Raw genomic sequence first — 25,672 nt, 5'->3', positions numbered from 1 at the left:
ATGTACATTTGATATACAGTTCTATGCCCAAATAATTTGCCTTCGTAGACAGAGAAAATTAGATGCATCTGATGTGAGATTTTATTATGTCACTGCTTTGGCATTTTAATACTTAAATGGGAGCATACACCTAGCTGTTGTACAAGAAAACTCTGGGTGGTATGAGCCATTTGTATTTCATCCAATAAGGAAATGTTTTGAAGCTATCAACATCTTGTAAATGCTGTCAAGCTGAATGTTTTCCTGTCTTTTAGAATAATAATAATAATAATAATAATAATCTTTTAGAATCTTCAGATGAGAGTGGATTAGCCAACACCTCAACAAGGAACCAGCTACCACAGTCTATGAAGATTATGCATGAGATCATGTATAAGCTGGAGGTTTTATATGTTCTCTGTGTGCTTTTAATGGGCAGACAAAGAAATCAGGTGAGAATCGGTCCTTAAACATTCAAATACATGAAGTGTAAAAGCAGCATTTATCCAAAGTTAAATGGTGGTCTATCTATTTAAAATGTACATATCAAGATTCTTGAGAAAACATCAAATATAGACTTCTAAATGTTTTCAACTATAGTTTTCAACTATTAATAATGTACTGTATTAATAGTTTATTCTTCTTAGGCATAAAGAATGTACAGTGTTCCCTCACTACTTCACAGTTCACTTTTTGCAGATTCACTGTTTCGCGGTTTTTCAATAAACTCTAAAAGACTATTATAAATCATAAAAATTACAATTTACAGCCTAAGGAAGGGAGGAAGGAGAAGCCAAAGGGAGAGAAAAGGAGCCCAAAAGGCAACAGGAGGAGAAGGGGGCGATTTATTAACACACGATTGGTTGATAAAGACTTAAAATAGTTTATAACTACTAAAATAATGTATAAATATTAAAATAAATATAGCGTCCCTACTTCACGGATTTTCACTTATTGTGGGTGGTCCTGGAACCTAACCCCAACGATAAGTGAGGGAACACTGTATTCTTAAGTCAATAACTATTGATGCATTGCATACCTTTTTACACAACAGCTTGAATACTGTTGTTTTGTCACTTGGGAATTACCTTTTCAGGCCATTCATTTGCCACTGGAAAAGAGTATAAAGCAGACATACGGCAATACAAATGTCAAGTCAAAAGTTTTGTCCAGTGAGCACAGTATTATATTTTATGCTTGCATATGTTGGTGATTGAAGTCATTTTAGAAGTAATAAATCCACATTAGAAAACATCAGATTAAAATACTGAATGTGATTGATTAGTGAGGAGAAGTAGGTAGAAAATGTTCTCTTCAGAACAGCTGGACATGTTTCCCATTTATCTGAGTGAAAAGTGCAGAACAGAAGTGTCTTATGTTTATCATCTCAAACTGAAAAATATATTTTAAGGAGATAACTGCATTATATTTTGTTTTATTTATGTTTGTGTTCCCCGGGTGGGTCTTTTTGTAGAAAGGTGAAGAGGAAAAGTTTAATGAATACATTAGCAAAATGTTAGGAACAAGTTCAAAGACTTTATTTGCTAGTGAATCTTGATAATCTTCCTTGTAAATGAGACACCTGCAAATGCTTCATTGGTTTGAAGAAAACTGTCAGCTGTGCATGTGCAGGATTGTTTACAGTGACAGGCCATGCAGATGTGGGACATTGACTGAACATTCCTTCTGCCTAGGTTCACAAAATGATTGCAGAATTCAGATTAATCCCTGGTCTTAACAATTTGTTTGATAAATTGATCTGGCGGAAGCATTCGGCATCAGCTCTTGTTCTGCATGGGCATAATCAAAACTGTGACTGTAGCCCGGTGAGTATTGGGTTATATGGATGGTGTTGGGAAAAGATCCATAACCTTTTTAGGCATATGACTTCACTTTGAAATTTCAAAAGCATGTCATGGATTGGACACTACTTCAAAATGCCTAATTTCTCTTGCAGTTCTGTGTTTATGTATTTATTGTCAAGACACATTCCAGACTCTTATCTACAGAGGTATATAAAATTCAAGAGCCAAAGCTCCTGGCTTTAGCCCACCTTCTGCTAGTTCACAGTATTCCTAAACATAAAAATGAATATATTCCTGTTGTATATTCTTGATGGACTTCCAGTAGGAACGTCTTGGTTCTGTACCATGAAAATAGAAGTCTTAGTTTGATCCAGTTAAGCTCTTCCTACCTTCTAAGACAATGGATGCAAAAATAGCACCCAAGCAACAGCACTTGCCCCTGCAATGTTTCGCAAATAAATAATCATTGTTTAATACTAGAAGTGGGCTTCTGGCTCTTGGAGCCACCACAGTAGTGCATTGTTGCCCTCAGGAGAAGCAGTGTACATTCAGGATTGGGAGGATACATGCTTCTGCCTCCTACGTCCCCTTCTTATTCAACAGGTGCATGGGAGCCACTTGGCTCTTATCTTCAGGCAGCCATTGGAGGATCCTCAGAATACACTGCTCAGATAGCAAGAGCCCTTCAAGGAATACCAAATATAAAGTATGCCTCTCAAAATGAACATTAATAGTACATGTGTCCGGTGCTGTATTGTTAGGCTATCCATAAAATATTTCTTCTCCAGTGGCTAGTGTCAAACTTATCAAGCCCTGAATTCCATTCATATTTTTAAAGGATTGTTTCAGAATGATTTGAGTTTTCCACCAGACCCCTAATAATGATATTCTATTAATTGTCAATCCCTTTCTTTAGGATATTACCTTGAAGATCCAGTTTTTGAGGTTGCTTCAAAGTTTTAGTGATCATCACGAGTGAGTATAAAGGGTGATCACTGTAAATATTTTGATATCCTTTCATTGAGTAAACATCAGACTTTATTTAAATATTTAGAACACCCCACCCCAAAATACATATAGATAAACATTTAGGTTTGCAAGGAACAAAGACATTTTTAGACTATCTAGATCTATATGACATGTTTTTAAAGATTGTCTCTGGAGACAAAAGGACATGTGGAAGCTACTGCCTAATAGGTGTAGCTCAAATATAAATAGAGACTAGCAACTACATAGAAATATGCAAGAAAGAACACATTGGAGTCTTTGTGATCACTGAATGCTTATAGGGAATATTGTCAAAAGTGATCAAGTGTTAAGCAAATTTTTCTGTGACTATTTGTTTTACCGCACTCCACTGGCACATCGCTTGCTTCTAGTAAAATGATCAAAGACCAGGGTGTTCATAAGTAACTGAAATGGTATGTGGCAAGCAAGTTTGAGATACCATTGGCACTGCTGGGATTTTACACTTGCTGAGCTCCCTCATTGACCTAATGTGAAGCAAGAGCTTTGAATTTGTATGAATTTTTATCAGCCATAGTGGCAGTGTTGACTCCAATGTGTTCTTCCTGTAAAATGAGTTTTTTTATACCATGGGAATTTGTCATTGTTGCAGGGTTTTTTTAAAGAACTTTGTGAAGAGAATTAAATGTTCTCAATCTGCCTGTTCTGATTTTCATAATAGGAACAAGTACCTGCTTTTGAATAGCCAAGAGCTTAATGAACTGAGTGCGATCTCCCTTAAAGCTAACATTCCTGAAGTAGAGGCTGTTGTGAACACAGACAGGTAAAGAGATGGGTCGGCATGCCTATGTACATTATTTGTTGTTTCTTAAAAGGCCATTGCCTGTATTCCATTTTGTCAAACCTGCCTTCTTAGAGTCCTGTGATCACTTACTAAATTTAGCTAGTATGTTGAAGTCTTACATCTCCAGATGAGAGTAAGTAGCTGCATCTGTCAGGTGCATAGATAGTCAGTAACTAGATAGTCGTTTGTTTGTTTGTTTGTTTATTTATTTATTGCAAGCATTTATATCCAGCCTTTCTCACCCCCGAGAGCATTAACAATCCTTTAGATTGTTTATAGTCACCTATATTCTGCCCCCTGCTCCCATCACTGAAGTGTAACAAAGGTAAAATCCCCAATAACTTTAGACTCCCAGCACGTTGAAGTTAATTAGCTTGATTATTCCGCAGTTGTCTTCTTTCATTATTGCTATAAGGGAGTTTGGAGCAGATCAGTAGTTTTATGTGTCTTTAAAACAAAAACCAACAGTAGGTAAAACAAATTTCTTCCAGGACCAACTTTGAGAGGTTGGACATTTTGAGATCATTCATATCTGAACATTAGGTGCAAAAGAAAAGCAACAAGCCCAAATACACGCTTGCACAGCTAGCCCTCTGTTCATTTGGAGTCCTTGTTAGATAACTGTGAATAGGACAGCAGGCTAGACCTGCCTGAAAAGAATCGTATATATGAGGGTCTTAAATTCAGGTGTTCTAAGATTTTGGTCTGTTGAAATTGTTTTTAGAGATCCAGTTAGAATAAATAACCAGCAGAGGGGGCTAGACTGCCGTGTTATAAGGATTACAGTACATTGAAATAGAAGAGCGGTTTTTTGCTCTGGCTTTGCTGTGTAAAATTGGGCAATGTATTAAGATTAAAGTGAAAGCACTAGACGTTTGAGCTTCCCAATATGATCCCGTGTGATTTATTCTCTGAAAATTCTTTCCATATTTTAGAAATTTAGTTTGTGATGGAAAAAGAGGATTGCTAACAAGACTACTTCAAGTAATGAAGAAGGAGCCAGCAGAATCCTCATTTAGGTGAGTTTCCATCCTCCAGCCTTAAGGACCATGTTGTGTTGAACTTGATCTTCACTAGCAGAGAGACATATTGGTGGCAGCGGTGGGATACGTGTAACAAAGACTGATTCAGTGCCTAGAATCCGTGTAACAAAGACTGATTCAGTGCCTGGGATATGTGTGACAAGAACTGATTCAGTGCCTGAAATTCGTTTGGCAAAAGTTAGTTTGGTGCCGGAGATCAGCTTTAGGTAAAAGGGCTGAGGTAAAACTTGTCTGGAAATGGCCACCAGGAAACAGAAAAAGTTGGCAGAGGAGGCAGGAGAGCTTTCCTCCTCAGATTCAGAACAAGTAACCTTGTCTGAAATGTCTCTCAAGTATCAATTAGAGATGAAGAAATTGGAGGATAAGCAAAGAGAGAGAGAATGGGAGGAAAAACGATGGCAACTGCAGAAGGATAAAGAATTGGAAATGAAAAAGATGGAGGTTGAGGAAAAAGAGAAAGAGAGACAAGCTGAGGAGCGAGCCAGACAGGCAAAATTAGAGTTGAAGAGAATGGAAATAGATTTGGAGAAGCAAAGATTGACACACTCTCAACCTCAAGCTGATACCCAAGAAGGGGATTTGAGAGCTGAAGCACCTGATGTAATTTTAAAAAGGTTTCCCAGATATAACAAGGAAGATGATATAGAAAAGTTCCTTATATCCTTTGAAAGGTGCTGTAAAGATTTTGAAGTGAGTGAAGACAAATGGATGTTATATCTGAGGCCACAAATTAGTGGAAAGCTTCTAGAAATATATAGTGATATGGCTGAAGACACTCACAGAGATTATAAGATGTTTAAACTGCAGGTACAACAAAAGTTTCAGTTGACGCCTGAATTTTACAGGTTAAAGTTCAGAACTTTAAAGAGGGACAGACACCAAAGTTTTGCGCAAGTTGCTTCAAAGCAAGCTCAATACTTTGACAGCTGGGTGAGGACTTCTGAAGTAGATTCCTTTCTGCAACTTAAGGAACTATTGAAGCTGGAGCAGCTCTTTCACCTAGTTCCCTCAGAATACAGATGGCTAATTCAAGACCGAAACCCAAAGACAGCCAACGAAGCTGCAGTTATGATTGACCAGCTAATTACCTTGAAAGAAGGTTTTAGGAAGGAGGAAGAACCAAAAGAGAAAAAACCTCTAAAGCCGACGTTTTACCCTCACGCACGCACACAGATGCAAAGGGGAGGTTCAGGAGAAAACACCGCCTATAGGAAGCATGAGGCAGTTGCAGGCCAAGCCAGGCCTGAGGAAAAGATAAAATGTTACCATTGTGGAAGGCCAGGGCATCTTAGATACCAGTGTAACTTAATCAAGAAAGACAGGTCTACGTTCTTTGTAAATAGAGCTCCAATAGAACAAGAAGTAGAACCTGAAGTTAAGTCTAGAAGCCCTGATGCGAGGCCAAAAGAAAAACAATGTTTATTTATCCTTTCAAGAGAAATCTCTGAAGACTATTTAGAATCTATTGTCATAGATGAGATACACACGCAGGGATGGAGAGACACTGGGTCGGATGTCTGTATTATACGTCCTGAAGTGGTCCCACAGAGATACCAACATCCCTCTTCAGAGATAAATTTAAAGGGGATAGGTCCGTCGATACCAACCCCTGTAGTATCCTTACCCATCAAGTACAAAGGCTGGGAAGGATTGTGGGACTTCGCTGTCTGCGCGGATATCCCATACAGATGTTTGATTGGGAATGATTTGGATGGAAAAGTTAGGAATTGGCAGAAAGAGGCTGATGAACATGAAGGCAACATGGAGGTCCACACTCCAAAGGCCAAGTGTTTGACCATCCAAGCTAGCTCAGAGCAACTTCCTGAGTCTAGTTCGAGCATCATTGAGTTGGTCAGCGGAATAGAGGGAAAACAAGAGATACTGCGAGAGCAGCTAGCAGATGAAACATTACAACCTTTGTTCTTGCAAGCTCAGAGCGCCACAGGAACAGAAGAAAGTAAAACTCCTAAGTTCGTACTTAAGGAGGGAGTTTTATACAGGAAAAGTACAAGCCATAAGACTTTGAATGAGCCAGAAACACGTACCCAAATAGTGGTACCTGTAAACTACAGGAAACAACTGTTAGATGTGGCCCATGACAATCCACAAGGAGGGCATTTGGGGGTTAGAAAAACCACCCAAAGAATCAGCAAGAACTTTTTGTGGCCTGGCATGTATCAACATATCAAGGAGTTTTGCAGGTCGTGCGATACTTGCCAAAGGTTTAGCACGGGAAGAGATAAGACCAAAGCACCTTTAGTTCCCATGCCGGTTGTTGGGGAACCCTTTTTCCGGGTAGGGATTGATCTAGTTGGTCCTTTGTATAAGCCCAGTCGGAGAGGATACAAATATATCCTCACAGTAATAGACTATGCAACCAGGTATCCAGATGCAGTGGCTTTGACCAATATTGAAACTTCCACCATAGCCAATGCGCTGTTATCAATTTGGGGAAGGACTGGATTTCCCAGAGAGCTTGTGTCAGACCTGGGGACTCAGTTCACCTCGCGGCTAATGAAGAAGTTATTAGAGTTGTGCGGAATTAAACACCTAACGTCCACACCTTATCATCCGCAAACGAATGGCCTAGTAGAAAACCTGAACAAAACACTAGTGAAAATGATCAAGGCCTATAGCCAGCAGAGACCCCACGACTGGGACACCAAGTTGCAGCAGCTGTTATTCGCATATCGATCAGTCCCACAGGACAGCACTGGTTACTCGCCTTTTGAATTGTTATTCGGAAGGAAGGCTCGTGGCCCCCTGGATTTGATCAGAGAGCACTGGGAAGCAAGTCCTATGCCAGATCCTGTTCCTGTCGACGACTACATCAAGGATCTTCAGTCAACATTAAAGATGGCCAGGGACATCGCCCAGGAACATCTTATGACGGCCCAGGAGCAACAAAAGACCCGGTACGACGCAACGTCGAGACCCCGAGACTTCAACGTCGGAGATGAGGTCCTGTTTTTAACACCCAACAAGAACAACAAACTACAGATGGACTGGACTGGACCGTGGAGGATCGTCAGGAAGCAGAACCATGTGAACTGTGACATCCTAGATGAACGATTGGGGATTGAGAAACGGGTGCATGTAAACATGATTAAGCCGTATGTAAATAGGTCAGCAAATGTTTACTGTATAGTATCAGAGGAAGATACAGGTCCTTTTTCATTTTGGGAAGGTGATAGGGAAATACATAGAAACTTGGATAAAGTATCCATAAATTCAGACTTATCTCCATCACAACAAAGAGAAGTTAAAGGTATCTATAGTGATTGTTGGGAGGACCATCTTAAGCATCTTGATTTTGTGTTGGGCAGGTTATTAGAAGCTGGGTTAACTATTAAAGCTTCTAAATGCAAGTTAGGAAACCATACGTCTAAGTATTTGGGACATATTATAGGTGGAGGGTGTATCAGACCTGATCCTACCAAGGTCAAAGATATACACCAATGGCCAATCCCAAAAACAAAAAAACAAATTAGATCATTTCTTGGTTTAGCCGGATATTACCGAAAGTTCATTCCGTCTTTCAGTAATTTGGCTGCCCCATTATCAGACCTTACAAAAAAGAAACACCCAAACCAGGTAATTTGGTCTTCCGAGTGTCAGGAATCCATGGACAATTTAAAAAAAGCCCTTACTTCTGATTCGGTCTTGAAAGCCCCAAATTTTGATGACCCATTTATTTTAACTTGTGACGCTTCATGACTCATTACCTGCTATTGGAAGATTTCAGGCACTGTAGTTTTGTCACTGAAGCAGAGAAGATGGATGTGAACAATACCTAGGAGCAGGAACTCGCTGTTCCTGTTCCATAGCATTACAGTTCCATGGTCTCCAGAGATGTGTCTCAGTTGTCAAACCTTTGCATCCAAAACAGTGATAAGATCTAAGTGCATGGACAGACCCCCCCTCCCCAATGGAAAATGATAAGGCATTTAAATTGAATAGCAGTTTGCCTCTTATGCAATGGAACTGCTAAGATTTTTAATGAAGTCCTGTATACAAATGTCAGGTTTGTATATCAAACCTTCCTGTGGATGTTCAGTATATCCAGTATGTGCTTATTATTTCTGTAAACCAAGGTTGAAGAAAGAAAAAATAGTTTTAAGAGCATTTTCCAGAGATAGGAAATTTGTTTTATTCTGTTCTGAGAAAATATAGTTAGAAGGGATATTTTGTTACCTTAATCTTTAGTTAACCAGATGACCTGTTCCTAACAGTATTTTCATTTTTTCTGCTTTCCAGGTTTTGGCAAGCAAGGGCAGTTGAGAGCTTCTTAAGAGGTGCTACTTCCTATGCCGATCAGATGTTCCTGCTAAAAAGAGGGCTTCTAGAGGTAAGTTAATCCTGCCTTGGACTTTTTATACAGAGTGTACTTCATAATTTAGTGTGGGGTGGGAAAATGTTGACCATCCAGATGTTGGACATTATAGTTGATCAACCTTGGTCATTGGCTTTGTTGGCTGAGGTAAATTAGATTCATGACATTATTGAAGTGCTGCAGATTTCCTGCTCCTAGTTTGACTTACATTTTTGAAGCTTACCGCTCTTTACTGTGTTTTCTCATTTCTGAAACTATAGTTATAAATGGTCACACTAAATCATCTGTCAAAACATAGTACCTTCTTGTAACAAACTTTGGTAGTGAGGGCTGTTTGATTATCAGCAAAATGTGGAAGTTAGATATCCAAACCGTGAATTCATCTTTATTCTACATGTCACGTTTTTCTTTTTACCAGCATATTCTCTACTGCATTGTTGACAGTGAGTGCAAGTCACGAGATGTGCTTCAGAGTTACTTTGACCTGTTGGGGGAACTGATGAAATTTAATATAGATGCTTTCAAGAGGTTCAATAAATACATTAATACAGATGAAAAGGTAAAATGAAAATTCCTCAAATTTCACTTGTGAAAACTCAGCTTTGTATTCACTTTGTATTCTGGACAGAATCTAATGAATGCTCTTCTTTTAGTTTCAGATATTTTTGAATCAGATCAACAGTTCATTGGTTGATTCCAACATGCTAGTTCGGTGTATTACATTATCGTTAGATCGATTTGAGAGCCAGTCAGATATTAAAGGTAATACCACAATAATTTCTCAGGTGAAGAAAGACTTTCAAAAATAAGAGCAAGTATGTTTTTAAAACTTACCTTGCGCAGCCATGAAGCATATTAATGATTGTGAGAAATCAACATAAATGAAAGGAATATTTAGGCCACCCCCAAGGCTAGATGTTCCAGGTATGCCTTGCAGTACGTTTTGACTGCTGCCCGCCTTTAATCTAGGTCTGCACAACATGCAGCCTGGGGGCCAGATGTGGCTCTCACAAAGCTTTGGTGCAGCCTGCAGAGGCTCTTCACCTAAGTCTTTGGGATGGAGATTACATGCAGCACTACAGCAGAGTAGCAATTGTAACCTGTCATTCCCTTCCCAGGTATTTTACCTTAACATGTTTCCTTTCTCTATGCATCAAAGTTACCAAACTAACCTGTGGCAAAGAAGGCACCACTGGTCAGGATGCTGGAAGTGCTGGTTTTGGTTAGAGACATGGCCTGGAAAGGTTATTGGACCCAAGGTTAGCATATCGGGAAACAGGAATGAAATTTTCAGGGCTATCAGACCTCTTTTCGAAATCCTAAGATTTAGGTTATGTTAAAATTTAACATTAGATTAATCATTTTAGTGGGAGAGGGAGGTGGTAAAGAATAAGTGCCTCAGCTCTCGCCTCCGACATTCTTCCTTTTTCTTTACATCTGGCTGTCTCTATCTCCTTCTCATCCGGCAGCAAAACCACCAACTTTGCATCAGTCATTTCCCTTGTTTTTGAGGGAGAAACAGCTTCACCATGAAGTTGTTGCAGGGCCTTTATGGTGAAGCTAAGTTTTTCTCTCACATGCAAGGGAAATTAATGATGCAGAGTTGGCAGTTTTTCCCTCCAGAGGAGAAGGAGATGACAGAGGCAACCAGAGGCAAAGAGAAAGGAAGGGCAGCAAGGGGAAGAACTGAGGCACTTCTTCTTTCCCTGAGAAAGGATTATAACCTGCCACCACGCTGAGGGGAGGTGTGGAAATTGAGACTATTCTGCTTTACTGCTTGCTCTGAGGAAAAAGCCGCCCTCTCACAAACCGGAGTGAGGCACTAAAAACCAATCTGCGGCTCCAAGAGGTTTAGCCTATTTAATTTTGGCCCCTTACTACAGCCAGGTTGTGCAGTCCTGTTTTAACCTTTCCTGATACAAAGTACGGAACTGTAGGAAGATTATCAGCAGTTTCCATGTGGCCAAGGGATGTGGGGAGATAAGTTATTAATATGGTTAGGTTTTTTTAGGAAGTATTGTAAAGGATTTTCTTCAAACCTCAAAACCGCAAAGTCTGCCTAACATTTAATGCTAATATGGGGAAGTGCTCAAACAGGACAGTCGGATTTTCGCTTGGCTTTTCAAAACCTAATAATTATTTGTTTTGTTCAGTTGCAGAAGTCTTGTCTGAGTGCCGCCTGTTATCATACATGTCACAGATGTCCATGAGGATGTCCTTCCTTTTCCGGCTCATTAATATTATTCATGTACAGACACTTACACAGGTAAAGACCCAGCACTGAGGTCACATGGATCACATAAGAATAATTTCTAGCTTAATGTTTCACAAGTTAATATCCTTTGGAGTCTCAGGTCCAAGACAGGCCCTGGAAATTCCTGTTAATACAGCATTGTATCTTTACTTACAAAGTTTTAATTTTATTTATTATTATTTTATTTTGTTTTTCATATAGGAAAATGTAAGCTGTCTGAACACCAGTCTAGTAATTTTAATGCTGGCCCGGAGGAAAGACAAGTTGCCATTCTATCTACGTACACTTCAAGAGATGGAATACACAAAGAAATATCCTGGCTTCATCCTCAATAATTTCCATAGTCTTCTTCGTTTCTGGCAACAGCATTACCTCAATAAGGACAAGGATAGCACCTGCTTAGAAAATGTATGTCTGCAATCTTTGTCTGAATCCATTTTTGTATTCTGATTGTGACTGGGTATGTTTTTGGGGCCATTTGCAGTATATTGGCAGATTAGTTTGTCAGGCTGTATTTTGTAATGCGATGAGCAATCTTATCACATTGCAAAGAAGCTCCTCCTTTGGAGATTTTTAAACAGAGGCTGGATGGCCATCTGGCGGGGGTTACTTTGGCTGTGCTTTTCCTGCAGGGCAGTGGGGTTGGACTTGATGGCCCATGTGGTCTCTGTGATTTTGTGATTCCAACCATTTTAGATGGATGTGTTTTAGTTCTCAGTAACATTGAAAGATATGTGGGGCATTTCATTTTCCCCCTGTGATAGCCAGAAATGTTCTGGTGCTTTGATCATCCTCAGAATTTTAATAGTGACTGTAGACCATTTTTATTCCCAGACTGCTGTGTTGTTCAGGTGGAAAGCTTGTGTTAGATATAGGTCTGATTTTTTTTTAGCAGTGCAAGTATTAAAAAAATATCTATGCAATCGACTACTGCTCTTTAAGGCATCATCCTTAAAGATCTGGGTATATTTAGCCTGCAGAAAAGAAGGTTCAGATGAAACATGATATCTAATTATTTTTTTAAATGTCATAAGGAAGAGGGAGCAGGCTTGTTTTCTGCTCTCTGAAGACTAGGACTCAGAGCAATGTGTTCAAATTACAGGAAAGGAGATTCTAGCCTGAACAGTAGGTAGAACTTCCTGACCATAAGAGCTGTTCAGCAGTGGAAAACTCTGTCTTGGAGTGTGGTGGAAGCTCCCTCCTTTGAGGCTTCCTTGGATGGCCATCTGTCGGGGATGCTTTGATGGTGCTTTTCCTGCATGGCAGGGAAGTGGACTGAATGGTCCATGTGCTTTCTTCTAATTCTATGATTCTGTTATTTTATGAAGTAGTGCAGCAGCCTGATTAGCCTGGAAGGTGCTTTATGTCACATGACACAGCATTTTCCATGAGATTGTATTTTAGAGCCATTTAAGTTGCCTTTCAGAGCACATAATCAATATAAGGCAGCTTTCAAGACCATACAAATACAATTACAGGTATCTTCTCAGGGTAACTGTTTATTTCCTTTGGTGGAAAAGATACAGAGGGCATTATTCTTGCGGGCTTTATAATGGCATTTGATTGGTCAGTATAGGAATTGGCTACTTTCTAAGTGGACATTCTTGTACAATGCTGCAGGTGTCTTGTATGTGATCTTATCAACAATAAATACAGGCTGATGCTATTTGTAGAATATCTGCATCCTCAAAAGCTTTGCTTTCATTTCAAAATACAAAGACAACTAGTAGCACTCAATAGAAAGGAAAACAAAATTAAATTCAGTGATATGATGAAGTGTAGCAAGAGAGTCTAGATACATGTCTTTAAAAGATTAACTAAGCTGACATGAAACATGCTGAATCTGATTTTGAGATGGAAGTACAAGTCATATGTGAGACACAGCTTCTAAGGTTGCACTGTGGAATTAATGCAGCTGGATATAACTTTGCCATGGCTCAGTGCTCTGGAATCTTGGGACTTGTCATTTTACAAGTTCTTGTTCCTTCTCTGCCGAAATATCCTGGCACCTGAATTCCAGAGCATTGATCCATAGCAGGTTAAGATGGTGTCAAACTGCATTAATTCTACAATGCAGGTGCACCCCTAAGTTGCACAGAATTCTTCAGAGTTCTGTTAAGTATTGCTGTTCTTGTCTTTGTCTTTCCTACCACTGTAATCACCATTATCTCAGTCCTTCATTTCTATTAGAACCAGCTCTCAGACAGTTCTTGTAAATGCTTGTGTACAGCATTTCTGAAAGCAGAATGTGTTTAAGGTGTGCTTGCAAGTGCTCTTGATCTCTCTTGGTCTCTGAATCGCACAGCTGGGGTTTAAACAGTTGTAGGTGCAGAATCTTCTAGAATCTCTAGGTTAAAAAAGTTTTGGCAATAACCCCACTTTCTCTCCAAATGGGTTTTATCAAACTTGATCTCAAAGATGGGCATAGGATTTGGTATCTGTTGGGACTTATTGGTCTTTTCTGTGGTTAATTTATGCTGTAGCCTAAATTTTGTACTTTCCTTCAACAGAGTTCATGTATTAGTTTTTCCTACTGGAAAGAGACTGTTTCTATACTGCTCAGTCCAGATCGGACATCACCGTGTGCCATAGTTAGCTACATTGACGAGGCATATATGGACATTGACAGAGAATTTACTGAGGAGTGATTCTTCAGCTTCTGGCTTCCAGTGGACTGTGCTTCAGAAGGAATCTTGCAGACAGACTGATTTTTCAGGGATATGCTACATGCACAAGCTTTGGGGCTATGGAATGTCACCATGCTGAGTTTGTTTTCCACTCTTCTCCGGCTCCGTTTGGAAGAGCAAGACTTCTCAAACCTCCCCAGAAACATATTCAGGGACACTCACGTGCTGTAAGAAACTGCAAAAAAGAGCCCAGCCTTTCTCTGCTCAACATGACTAGAACTCCATCAGCCTGATAGATGGGATCCTTCAAATGTGCAGTGGTTAGCTGTGGCTTTTCCTTCCAATTACCAGAATAAGATGTTAAAAAGAACAAGCAATTTTCTGGGCAATTCAGACAAGCCGGTTTTATGGTATGGTACATACCAATGCACACCAGCCACATCTCAGCCATCTTTGAAAGGTTTTTTTCATGAGTTTTTTCCCCTTTGGATGGGATTTTGAGCTGCTTGTTTGTGGGTTTAGATTTAAAATTCATGATGAAACTGGCTGTCTGAGCATCAGCATACTACTTCCGGATTGTTTGTTTCCTACAAAACTATGTCCAAACATCTTTTTCTGTGCTGTGGTACTGCGTACAGAAGTACCTCTCTGTGTCGGATGGAAATCTTTTTTCCCCCCGGTTGATTTTACAGCGTTGTCTAAAGCAGGCATACATTGTGGTGATGGATTTAATCTGAAAGCCTAGTTTTAACTAGGTACTAATAAATTAAAACTTACTTCACATTTTTAAAATGCTGCAGCCTGACCATTTTTGTCAGTAAAGAATCAATAGAAGTTGAAACGCTCCTTCCAAAATAATACTTTAACAGAACATAAAATCCACTCTTGAACAGAGTCATGCTTTACCTCAGTCTGGGAACCTGATGCCATAGCCTCCAATGACTAAATTATTCTGATGTATGTCTTTTCTGTTCCTGAGGTGTAATAGCTACTGGAAGTTTCCATTCTTTTCCTATTGACACCTGTATGAGATACTGCATGTTGTATTTTATAAGAGATGAGGTACTCAGCAAAACTGGAACTTGCTGTTGTAGCCGCCAGTACTTAAACAAAGCACTGATTTTTGAAGTCAGAAACTTTCTGGAATGAACATTTCATTGCAATACTGTGCTAAAGCACTTTATAGGGTTTATGAAGCATTATCAATCCTATCTTCTTATTTTGAATTACTCCGATCGTCCCTTAATGTGTACATAATATGTAGTTCTGAAACAATTTACATACCATGAAATACGCCCCTGCAAAGCCTTGTGTTTGAATGTTAAGTCCTTGTGGTATTTTTATTCTGACACAAAGCTTTTCCTCTAAAGAAAAATTCAGTGGCAGGATCCGCTTACTTATGTCAGCAATTTTCAGTCATCCACATGAAACTGGCAACAGCTGGAACTGAGTGCTATTTTGACTCATTTTGTTCCTAATTTTTTCCAATATTTTATTTAAGGTATAGCTGTTGGAAAGAACTGCTGCTGTTCAGACCCAGATACTGTCTTCATTACCACAATATTTACTGGGAGGAAAAACTAAATGTTCTCACCTCCAAGATAAATTATATAGTCCTACTCTATCACACAGGCCTAGTTGTTCTTTGGTTAAAGAGTCCAACAGGTTGTCGATTCATTGATACAACAAGGCAGCACTTTATTAAGGCTAAAATCCATGTCTTATCCATTTTGGGCTTTTTTGAACAGTACAATGGAATCCTAGGGCTAATCATGTATCTGCTGTTTCTGCAACAGATGCTTGGAAAAATCTCACTTTGTTTTTACTGTACAGCTTAACTATGCACAACAAAGTAACTCTTGTGCATCAAAAAAGGAATTAATCTGGACATCTTTGAAGTAATAGTAATTATTACATCTAAACAGCACTGCCACATGTTTGCAAACTAAAGCCTCATTTTCATCGGTATATATTTCTTTGCCATTCAATGGTCAGGCTGCTTTTGTTCTTAATTTGGCTTGAGTGAGACTGCTCTCACTAGTGAAAATTCCTCACCTGCTCCTTGGGACATCTTTGGGGTTTCAACCATCATGGTCTTTGTTTCCAAATTACTAACATAACCAATTCCAAAGGATGGATCTGAGGGTTTTGTTTTTTTTACTCAGTCTGCATTCTTTGCTTTCTATTTCTTATGGGGAACCTGTGCCCCTGAGATTTCTTGCCACAGCTTCTCCTGTGGAACCTTCTCTGCAGAGGTTTAGAGATTACAGTGATGGGCTTGGATACAATGCTAACTGGTCCAGGGTTTGTACCAATGGTTGATACTTATCTGTGACTAAATAAAAAAGAAAGAGGTCATGAATGGCTGTGTGCTGGTGTTGCCTTGGATTTGAAATCACTAAAGTAACAGAATTGATGTGTGACAAAAAGGTGGACCCCACCAGTCCAGAAAATATTCCTGGAATTTTAAATGTTTATGCTGCCCAGATTAATGCTGATTTACTAACAGCACATAAATGTATTAAATGGAACCTATTAAAAGAACTTTATTTTAAAAATTATACTCTGAAACATGTTTTCTTTACATTTGTCAGCAATGTACATGGTGAGCTTCATACAGAGGACTTCAGCTGGTTAAGTAGTAGTGTGTTTCTGATGTAAGTCAACCATATCACAGCATTTTCTTGGCAAGATTTGTTCAGAGGGGGTTTGCCTTTGCTTTTCTCTGAAGCTAAGAGAGTGGATTGCCCAAGATAACATAGTAGGTTTCCAAACCTTGTTCTCAAAGAGTCCTACTTCAACGCTCAAGCCACTAAACCTGCTTGCTCTTGGGCTTAGGTATTGGAGGTTCAAAATAATCAGGTTAACTTGTCAGGTCCCTTGGTGATCTATGCTGATGTAAACACTAGTTACATGAGTATAGGGAGTTTATGTTTGGAGCAGTGCAGAAGGAACTATCAAATAACTCCTTCAACAGTGCCCTCCTCTAGCAGCCAGCGAATTTCTCAAATGAAGATTCAGCATCACTCAGCCCAGCCATGGGTCAGCAATGGAAGAGGCCTTCCACCTGTCCTTGAGCACTCACAGACTAAGCATCTTTTTCTTCAGGGGTTCAGTGGCAGCTAGACCATGTCTGGGCACACTCCTGCAGTCAATTATTGGCCAAGAAGGTAAAGTTGCACTGGGGAGGCAGTTCATCTGAGGAAAGAGCCGGAGATGTCTCCTAGATAATGGCCACACCAGCTATGCTGGTGGAGAACTATACTCTGCCATGTGAATCTTAGATATGAAATACAGCCCCCTTTTTCCATTACTCTAATACTTAAGAAAGCAACCTGTGAATAGGAGCAGGTATCTGATGTCTTAGAAAAACCTGAGGACTTTAAAATAGACAGCTGAGGCATTTTAAAAAAGATTTCATTGTGAGAAAAGTTTCAGTTTCCTCTAGCACTTAAAATGAATCCACGCCAATAGACTTTCATGAACGTTAGATTTATTTACTACTAAAACTGCTATGGCTGTTGCAGCCATTTACATCTATACAATGGCAGACATGACGGTTGTAGAGCTTGCGCTGTAGCTTCTTACTCTTCATGCTATAAATGGGGGGAAATCAAAATGGATTACTAAATACATCACCTTCCTAAAATCCCATTTTCCCTGTGGAAGTACTTCCACAATGTATTGTCACAGATGAAGAGGCAAAGTAGGCAGCCTCCCAAGATGCAGCCCCCCAAGAATTGCCCAAGGGGATGCAACCCTTAATGAGATTCTCCACCACGTAAAGAAGTACAGCCCTTACCTTCAGTGTCACAACTTCTCTAGTGCGAACCCGTAGCTTGTTGACTTGTGTCTCTGCAATATCAGCTCTCTCTTCTGCATCATCCAGCTCATGTTGCACCTTACGGTATTTCACCAGGTTAGAGTTGGCTTGTTGCTCCTAAGCATGGGAAGATGGAATTTCATGTAGATGGAGGGAAAGTTCATAGTACTCCCTGTTTAGTGTCGTGGTTGGATAAACTAATCATGGCATGTGAAAAGAAGATGATGAAAAGTCTTTTCATGTCCCAGACTAGAAATGGATTCTACAGCAACCATGAAGGTTTACTTAACCAAATAAGTCTGCTGCAGAAGTAGCCCACTATTCTGTTTGTATTGCCAAATAGTTATTTTGTGATTATGGATCCTGGTTGGAATTATTGTGATAGCAGACATAAAAATGATTAATGGTTTCCCAGGGTCTGGGGAGACAATGAATAAAAAAGACATCTAGTTTCTGCTGCCTTTTCAGGAATGCCTTTACTTACAGCCTCCTCAAACTGGCGCTTGTAGCTCTTGACTTTGCTCTGCAATTTGTCAATCAGCTCCTGCATCCGTGCCAGGTTCTTCCTGTCCTCTTCAGTCTGGAAAAAAAAATTGTTTAGAAATGAGCTGGCTCAACATCTGCCAGTGTGTCTGTGGTTTAAACCCTTCTGATCTGACATATTGTCTTGCATGTCAGCTTTCAGACAGTATACTGGGAGGATATATATCAGCTACTGTAAATGTTATAGGCTGTAAAATGCTAGTGCTGAGTATAAATTTTTCATCAAAAATTGGTTTCAAAATGTACGTTTATGTACAACACCCTCTCTAGGGACTCCTTTTTTTGTGAAGCTAGCTTTTCATCGTTACAAGGCAAAATAAATGGATTGAAGATCCTGAGGTTTGTACCTGGTAAGTCAGTTCTTTGATTCTGCGCTCATATTTCCGAATTCCCTTCTGAGTTTCCGCATTTTTCTTCTGTTCTACATCCAACTCGCCCTCCAATTCTCTCACCTGGAAAAAGTAAATTGTAATTAAAAGGTTTCACGGCATCTGCCTGCTTGGCTCAGAGCCTTAGAATGAACTGTGACACATAGTGAGATATATGTGCATATTGATGTACCCCACCACATCTCACATTGTGTAATTGCCTTCTAGAGCCTTGCAGTGAATATTTTGTGTTTTCTAAAACCTGGGTGACATAGTTCCACTTTCCCTCAGAAAATTGTCTTCCAGATATGTCAATAGACTTATTTGTGTCATAATCTAAGCTGAACTTTAGTCAACTCCCTTTGAGTAAGGCCAGGCTCTCAGGCAATGAGAGATGGCTTAGTTTAAACTTTTGTTAGCTCTTTTATATAAATATGAGAGTCAGAACCCGCACATTCTAGGAGTGTTAAACTCAATGCCAGATACTAGGCCTATATTCGGAATCCAAAAAGACTAAGCTGTGATTATACGTCCTTGGCAGATCTAAAATATCAAGCATCAGAACTCAAGATTGGATGACTACTAGAGATTTAAGGGAAAGCTGCTGAAGCTGTGGCTTAAAGAAACATTTGTGTAATGGTTAATACAACTCCAAAGGCACCAGGAAGAGAATGCTGTAAGGCAAATGACTTAGTCAGTAGCTTCAAGATCTCTCCTACATGTCAGCTTGGTAGTACTTACCCTAGCCTCTAGTTTCTGGATCTGCTTCTTGCCTCCTTTGAGGGCAATCTGTTCAGCCTCATCCAGTCGCATCTGTAGATCCTTGATGGTTTGTTCCATATTCTTCTTCATCCGTTCAAGGTGAGCGCTCGTGTCCTGCTCCTTTTTCAGTTCCTCTGCCATCATGGCTGCCTGATGAGATAAAGGGAAATGGATTATGCATCATCGAGGGCCTAAATAGTTCAATCCTGCAAAGAGTTGTGTGCCAGTGTGATTAACATTTACCTAACTAAAAGAGAAATGAATCCGTTCAATTTGCTGTGTTTTGCTGTGCTTTAGATTCAACTATTTAATCAATTCAACTATTCATCCAACGAAGTCTTGCCAATGGCACCATCACAATTAAATATTGAGCCCCTACTTTCCAATCTTAGGTGCCTCCGGTGGCTCAGTGTGTTAAAGCTCTGAGCTGCTGAACTTGCAGACCGAAAGGAAGTGGGGTAATCCAGTGAACATGTGAAAGTGAAACCTCATGCTCTCTCATAGTAAAGCTGACATTTCAAGAATTAATCCTCAGTTATAACAGGAGTGCAGAACTTTTTAGTGCAGAGGAAACTGCCTCCCCCATAATGACCTGGGAAATTGTGCTTGCAAAAGTTACTGGGGAGAGCTACAACTCCCAAAATTCCTCATGCAGCATGGCTATTATCAGTGGTTATGTTGGCTGCAAGACTTTTTAATTATTTCCCCCTCCCTGCAGAAATGCCATATCTAACCTCTCCACACAAAGATACTCCAGGAGCCTTACATCAGTAATGGCCTTCTTGGCTTTTTCTTCTGCATTCCGACACTCCTGAACTGCCTCCTCTACCTCCGTGCTCAGCTGAGAAATGTCTGCCTCCATCTTCTTCTTCTGGTTGATCAGGCCTGTGTTCTGGGAAAGGAAAGAAACCATCGAAATATAACTCACAAGGGTACAGGAAGCTGATTTGACTATCTAACCAAATATTTTCTATGCCAGATTCTTTGTATATGGCTGGTAATGAAGTTTTAATATCTCAGACAGAGATAGATGTTTCCATCATTCTTAACCTGAGATGTTCTATATACAATGAAGCGCCTTTGAGACTAACTGCATGAGCTTTTCTAGATAAAATCTTCAAAAGATGCATGAACTGTATTCATGAAACTTCTTCATCCCAGTAAGTCTCAGAGATACCACTGGATTCTTTTATGTGTTTTGATTGCTCAGCTGTTATCCTTCCAAAGTGATAGATCAGGGGTGGGAAGGGTCATGGGGGTGTGGTGTTGCAATTGCAGAAAGCAAAAAAGAGGTGCAAAAATGGTGTGCCCACACACACACAAACCAATCGTGAGTGCTCTTCTGTGCAATCTATAAAGTTGCTTACTAATTTTGGTTCAACAAAACACAACAGGCTACTCCACGTTGCCTGGTATTATTTACCATTCATCTCTGCTGGTTTTTCCTCATTGAGATCCAGGATGGCTTTAGAAACTATACTGTGATTTGGAAAGACCAAACAACATTGATAATAGCGACATAACAAAATCATATGTTTTAATTCCAGCTCAATTATTCCAAAAGAAATGACTACTTGAGGTTTTGCAGATACAACTATGCTACAATATACAGAGGCACAGACACATAAAAAGAGCCCAGAAATATTACTTTTGAATGGCAGTTTCTAGAATCTCCAAGGTACAATAGTCATGGAGAGTTACAGTCCAAAAAAAAGTAATTTTCAAAGCTTTATTTATGAAGCGTGAGTTAAAAGACCAGGCCATGGTTTCTTTATATACTTGTGTATTAAGCTTGTTTGAAATGGCAATTGTACAGTACTAGTTTTGCCATAACTATTTATCCTTACATAAAGGAGAGACAAATCAATAACATACTTTCTGTGTTTATCAGGGATTACTGTAAACACTCCATTTCAGTGTATGATTCAATTTGTTCACTGGACAGAGATGCTATCCCTCATGTAAAATCACCATCTTCTCTCTCACCTGGGAGTGCAGCAAATTCACTCTCTCCGTGGCCTCCAGGAGCTCCTGCTCAGCCAGCTTCCTTCCGCGCTCAGCCTGTTCCAGTGCCGCACGCAGTTCCTCCACCTCAGCCATCAACAGGTTGTTGCGCCTTTCCAGAGCAGCTGCCTGCTCCTTCAGGTCATCGTTATAGCGCAAGGTGTCATCCAATTCGATCTGCAAGTCCTGTCACCCACAAGAGAAGAAGAGCATGAAACAGACAGGAGTGAGACGCCTACCGCTTAATGACAGGCCATCAAGAAATTTGGGCAAGATACTGGGAAAGTCACTTCTTTGGAAATAGAGCTCCCAGAATCTCACATCAAAAGTAAGTAGCAGCCCCCTAAAACAACTTTTTCAGTCTCTACCTTTAAGGATCTTCAGACAACAGACTTAAACAAGAGCAGTGTCCCATGCCCTTCACAGATGGTCAAGTGCAGCCTTTTCTAACAGACCAAATATTGTACATTTGGCCCTTTGTATTTGCAGATTTGCTTTGTGCAGATCTGATTATTCTTTTATCTGACTAATGTGGTCTCTCTAGGTCCTCTAGTGTGACTCCATAGTTAGCATCTGCCAAACATTGACCACACAGTTGTGCTTGAAGACCTAGAGACTCCAAGAGAGAACATCTCTCTGAGAATTACTAGATGTTCCAACATAACTCTTATGGTCAACTATTATTATATTTATATTTATATTTATACCCCGCTTTATCTCCCGCAAAGGGTACTCAAACCACCAGCTATAGAATAGCACTGAAGAACCTATTATCATTATTATTATTATTATTATTATTATTATTATTATTATTATTATTACCCTGCTTTTTCTCTCCACTGGCTCTTTTTCCACTTTTGCAGAGTCCTGTGCCTCTAATCCCAATGAATGTGGAAGGCTAACTGTAGTAATGAAGGTAGCAGCCATGAAGAATGTCAGTAAGACAAGAGAGCACTATCAGATCCAGCAAGAGCATTTGCCCATCTCAACAGAAGGCTAAACTGACCTTCATTTGGGCCTGGAGCTGCCGCACCAGTTTCTGAGACTCAGCAGCCTGGCGATTTGCATGGCTCAACTGGATCTCCATCTCATTCAGGTCTCCCTCCATCTTCTTTCGCAACCTAATGGCCTCGTTTCTGGCTTTGGCTTCTGCATCCAAAGAAGCCTGCATGGAGTCCATGGCTCTCTGGTGGTTACGCCTGTAAGCATAAAGGAGGCAGGTTACTCATAAATGTGGCAACAACAGGCATTTATTTTGATATTGTATTTTCATTTGTGTTTCAAGAGGGGAGAATTCGCTCTATGTCTGTTATAAATGCCTCAGAAGACCCAACCCATTTAATATGGCTGGCTTTGTATAATAGCCTACAAATATTCCTACCTCAAGTTCTCAAACTCTTCATCCTTTTCAGCCAGTTTCCTATCAACGTCTGCTTTAATTTGGGACAATTCCAGCTGTATGCGTAGAGTCTTGCTCTCCTCATGCTCCAGGGCTCCCTAAAGGCAACAGACAGGTGATTGTTAGAAACTTAATTTTTGTCAATTGGGTTTGTTTTGGAAATGTTTTGAAGGTTACTCTATGTGCCCTTAAGTTGCCTGGCGATCTATAGCGACCTCATGAATGTCATAGGGTTTTCTTAGGAATACTTAGAGGGGGTTTTGCCAGTTTCTTCCTCTGCGGTATGGCCGAGAGCACCTGGCATTCCTTGGCAGTCTCGCATACAAGTACGAATCAGGGCTGGCTTAACTACCAAGATCAAACAGGATCCGGGGCCTTTAATGCACTGACTAGTCAAAAATGCATTTGTGGTATCTTGTGTTTCAGAGGCAGTGCTTCAAGCACAGTTCTGAAATCCACTTTTCTGACCACTAGATGTCACCATGGGTCCAGTTAGATGACATGCTTTCACTCTCATTGTTTTCATCTGTTAGTTGGCAATCAGAGGAATCAACAAAACAAATGATGGATGTGGTCTGGCAGATGTATGGAAAAATGAAAAAAGCATCATTGGAGATTAATGCTTACAGAAATGTTGCTGAGCATTGTAGTTCTACCATCCACTGCTCTTCACATCTTTCACAAACATGGTGTCACACAATCCATTTTCTCATGCATGTACACATATACATTAATCTCTCAACTGGACTGGCTCAACCATTAGGCAGGAATGAGGCTGATCACTTCAAACCACAGATTTCATTGTATGATACTTTGTTTCTTCTCTTGTAAGTGTAGCAAATAACTGCCTAATTTGTTTTAACCACATCTTTTACTGTGGGAAAAACCTTCACGTGGGACTTTGTATCTTTATGTCAAGATAACATGGCTAACTCTAATTGAGCGGGAGAGTAATAAACCACAACCCAATCTTATCCTTCATATTTTGCTCCTGTTTACTCTCAGTGGAGTCCCCTTTGGCTGGAGTATCATTTCGATCCCTTTCACATTGTTCCCTGCCCACCGCTTGGCGTTCTCCTTCCTCTCCTCACCTCAGCCTCCTCCAGGGCAGCCTGGATGTCATTCTTCTCACTCTCCAGGCCTTTCTTCAGCTTCTCCAGCTCATGAATGGTTTTGCCACTCATGCTAATCTGATCAGTCAGGTCAGTAATTTCCTCTGGTTAGGAAAAGACAAAAGCAAAATTGCAAACTTATTTTGAACATGCATATGCATTTTACTTGTACTGTTTAACTGGTTCTGCTTTGTCTAGTGAAGAAGGCAAAAGGTGGAATCCAAAGCTTGAATACCACATTGTTGTCAATTTCTCTCCTCCACCTTGCACTCTTCACATCTAAAACCTTCCTAGTGGAAGGAAGGTAGAAAGGAGAAGGAAAAAGAGAAGGAAAAGCTGTGCCCTGTAACCCACTTATTACATTTATATGATGCAGTCACAGAACACACAGAATCCAGAGCCTGGAAAAGGTACTTTGGGGACTACAAATCCCAGAATCACGCTGGCAGGTGCTTCTGGGAATCTATCTATAGTAGAGTCTCGCTTATCCAAGCTCCACTTATCCAAGGTTCTGTATTATCCAACGCAGTTTGCCTTTTAGTAGTCAATGTTTTTGTAGTCAATTTTTCAATAAATTGCAAAATTTTGGTGCTAAATTCATAAATACAGTAATTATTACATAACGTTATCATGTACTGAACTGCTTTTTCTATCAATTTGTTGTAAAGCATGATGTTTTGGTGCTGAATTTGTAAAAGTATAACATAATTTGATGTTTAATAGGCTTTTCCTTAATCCCTCCTTATTATCCAACATTTTCGCTTATCCAAGGTTCTGCTGGCCCGTTTATGTTGGATAAGTGAGACTCTACTGTATTTATTTATCTACCAATAGTTTTGCTTATGTTACCTTGCAAGTTCTTGTTTTCCCGTTTGAGAGTCTCTAGATTCTCCAGTGACTCCTCATAGGCATTCTTGAGCTTGAATAGTTCTGTGCTTAGGCTTCGGGACTCCTTTTGAGAAGACTCCAGCTCTGACTGTGTCTCCTCATATTTCTGCTTCCACTCAGAAATGATCCTGTCAAAATTGCGCTGTTTTTTGTCCAAAGCAGCAGCGGCTGAATTAGCTCTCTCCAAGTCAATTGAGAGGTCCTCAATCTCAGTCTGCAAACGGTGCTTGGTCTTCTCCAAAGAGGAGCACTTGGCATGTGCTGATTCCACAGCTTCCTCTGCCTCTTGCAGACGGATGGCCAACTTCTTCCTACAAATGGTGTAAGTTAGCAAGGGAAGTAGCAACACAAAGAACAAAAGAACCCAGAAACACAGCTAAGACTACACATCTTTTCAAATACTTCTCACTATTACAATGGAAAAGCAATTTTTAAAAAACTGAAAGTGACCAAATGAAAGTGAAATTAGAGGAAGCAACCACAATATATGATATATTCCTTCTCTTTTCCCACAATGTTTTCTTGCAACATACCCTTAACACGGCATCTCCCGTTTTCTGTTAATATTCCACTACAAAGAAGCCTTCAAATACCAGCATAATGTGAGGTAATGCTTAAGAAAGAATTTCACATGGCTGTCCATTGCTTCAACTTACTTGGCTTCCTCTAGCTCTTCTGTCCTCTGGATGGCATCTGTCTCATACTTGGTCCTCCACTGGGCCACTTCAGCATTGGCTTTGGACAAGGAACGCTGGAGTTCCCCTTTTGCTTCTACCTCCTCTTCGTACTGCTCCCGCAGAAGGTCACAGTCATGACGAGAAGCTTGCAAAGCATGAGCCAATGCATTTTTGGACTGGAAGGTTGAAAAATATATGGATTAGAATGATAACAATCACTTGAGTTCATTAAGAATGAAAGCTTA

General features: G+C 40.0%; 2 protein-coding genes and 1 long non-coding RNA gene across 5 annotated transcripts in view; 2 read left to right on the top strand and 1 right to left on the bottom strand.

Moving 5' to 3' along the window:
* trpc4ap (transient receptor potential cation channel subfamily C member 4 associated protein) overlaps positions 1–16,412 on the top strand; it is a 33,418-nt gene extending 17,006 nt beyond the window's left edge. Inside the window, exons 9-19 of the mRNA XM_062978780.1 lie at positions 289–431; positions 1,674–1,805; positions 2,701–2,759; positions 3,472–3,573; positions 4,530–4,613; positions 8,895–8,985; positions 9,389–9,529; positions 9,624–9,732; positions 11,124–11,236; positions 11,426–11,632; positions 13,735–16,412. Of these exons, the coding sequence (XP_062834850.1) occupies positions 289–431; positions 1,674–1,805; positions 2,701–2,759; positions 3,472–3,573; positions 4,530–4,613; positions 8,895–8,985; positions 9,389–9,529; positions 9,624–9,732; positions 11,124–11,236; positions 11,426–11,632; positions 13,735–13,872 (1,319 nt within the window). The 3' untranslated portion in view covers positions 13,873–16,412. The remainder of the gene's footprint in view (positions 1–288; positions 432–1,673; positions 1,806–2,700; positions 2,760–3,471; positions 3,574–4,529; positions 4,614–8,894; positions 8,986–9,388; positions 9,530–9,623; positions 9,733–11,123; positions 11,237–11,425; positions 11,633–13,734) is intronic.
* Positions 1–25,672, top strand: part of LOC134298447 (uncharacterized) — a 374,816-nt gene that overhangs the window by 201,987 nt on the left and 147,157 nt on the right. The gene's annotated exons all lie outside the window — the stretch shown is intronic.
* myh7b (myosin heavy chain 7B) overlaps positions 17,325–25,672 on the bottom strand; it is a 56,238-nt gene continuing 47,890 nt past the window's right edge. For 2 of the 3 annotated variants that reach the window (XM_003220481.4, XM_062978779.1), the window contains 12 exons: positions 25,407–25,603; positions 24,712–25,061; positions 23,842–23,966; positions 22,733–22,848; positions 22,358–22,550; positions 21,334–21,537; positions 20,114–20,239; positions 19,327–19,497; positions 18,565–18,669; positions 18,159–18,254; positions 17,654–17,791; positions 17,325–17,447 (listed from right to left, as the gene is read on the bottom strand). In XM_003220481.4, coding sequence (XP_003220529.1) covers positions 17,436–17,447; positions 17,654–17,791; positions 18,159–18,254; positions 18,565–18,669; positions 19,327–19,497; positions 20,114–20,239; positions 21,334–21,537; positions 22,358–22,550; positions 22,733–22,848; positions 23,842–23,966; positions 24,712–25,061; positions 25,407–25,603 — 1,833 coding nt within the window. In that variant the 3' untranslated portion in view covers positions 17,325–17,435. Of the gene's footprint in view, positions 17,448–17,653; positions 17,792–18,158; positions 18,255–18,564; positions 18,670–19,326; positions 19,498–20,113; positions 20,240–20,770; positions 20,827–21,333; positions 21,538–22,357; positions 22,551–22,732; positions 22,849–23,841; positions 23,967–24,711; positions 25,062–25,406; positions 25,604–25,672 lie in introns of those variants that run through there. The other variant, XM_062978778.1, reaches the window with a different exon arrangement.

This window comes from Anolis carolinensis, chromosome 4 (genome assembly GCF_035594765.1).
Source record: "Anolis carolinensis isolate JA03-04 chromosome 4, rAnoCar3.1.pri, whole genome shotgun sequence".
In the NCBI taxonomy this organism is placed as follows: domain Eukaryota; kingdom Metazoa; phylum Chordata; class Lepidosauria; order Squamata; family Dactyloidae; genus Anolis; species Anolis carolinensis.
This window is presented reverse-complemented; position numbering and strand designations above follow the sequence as displayed.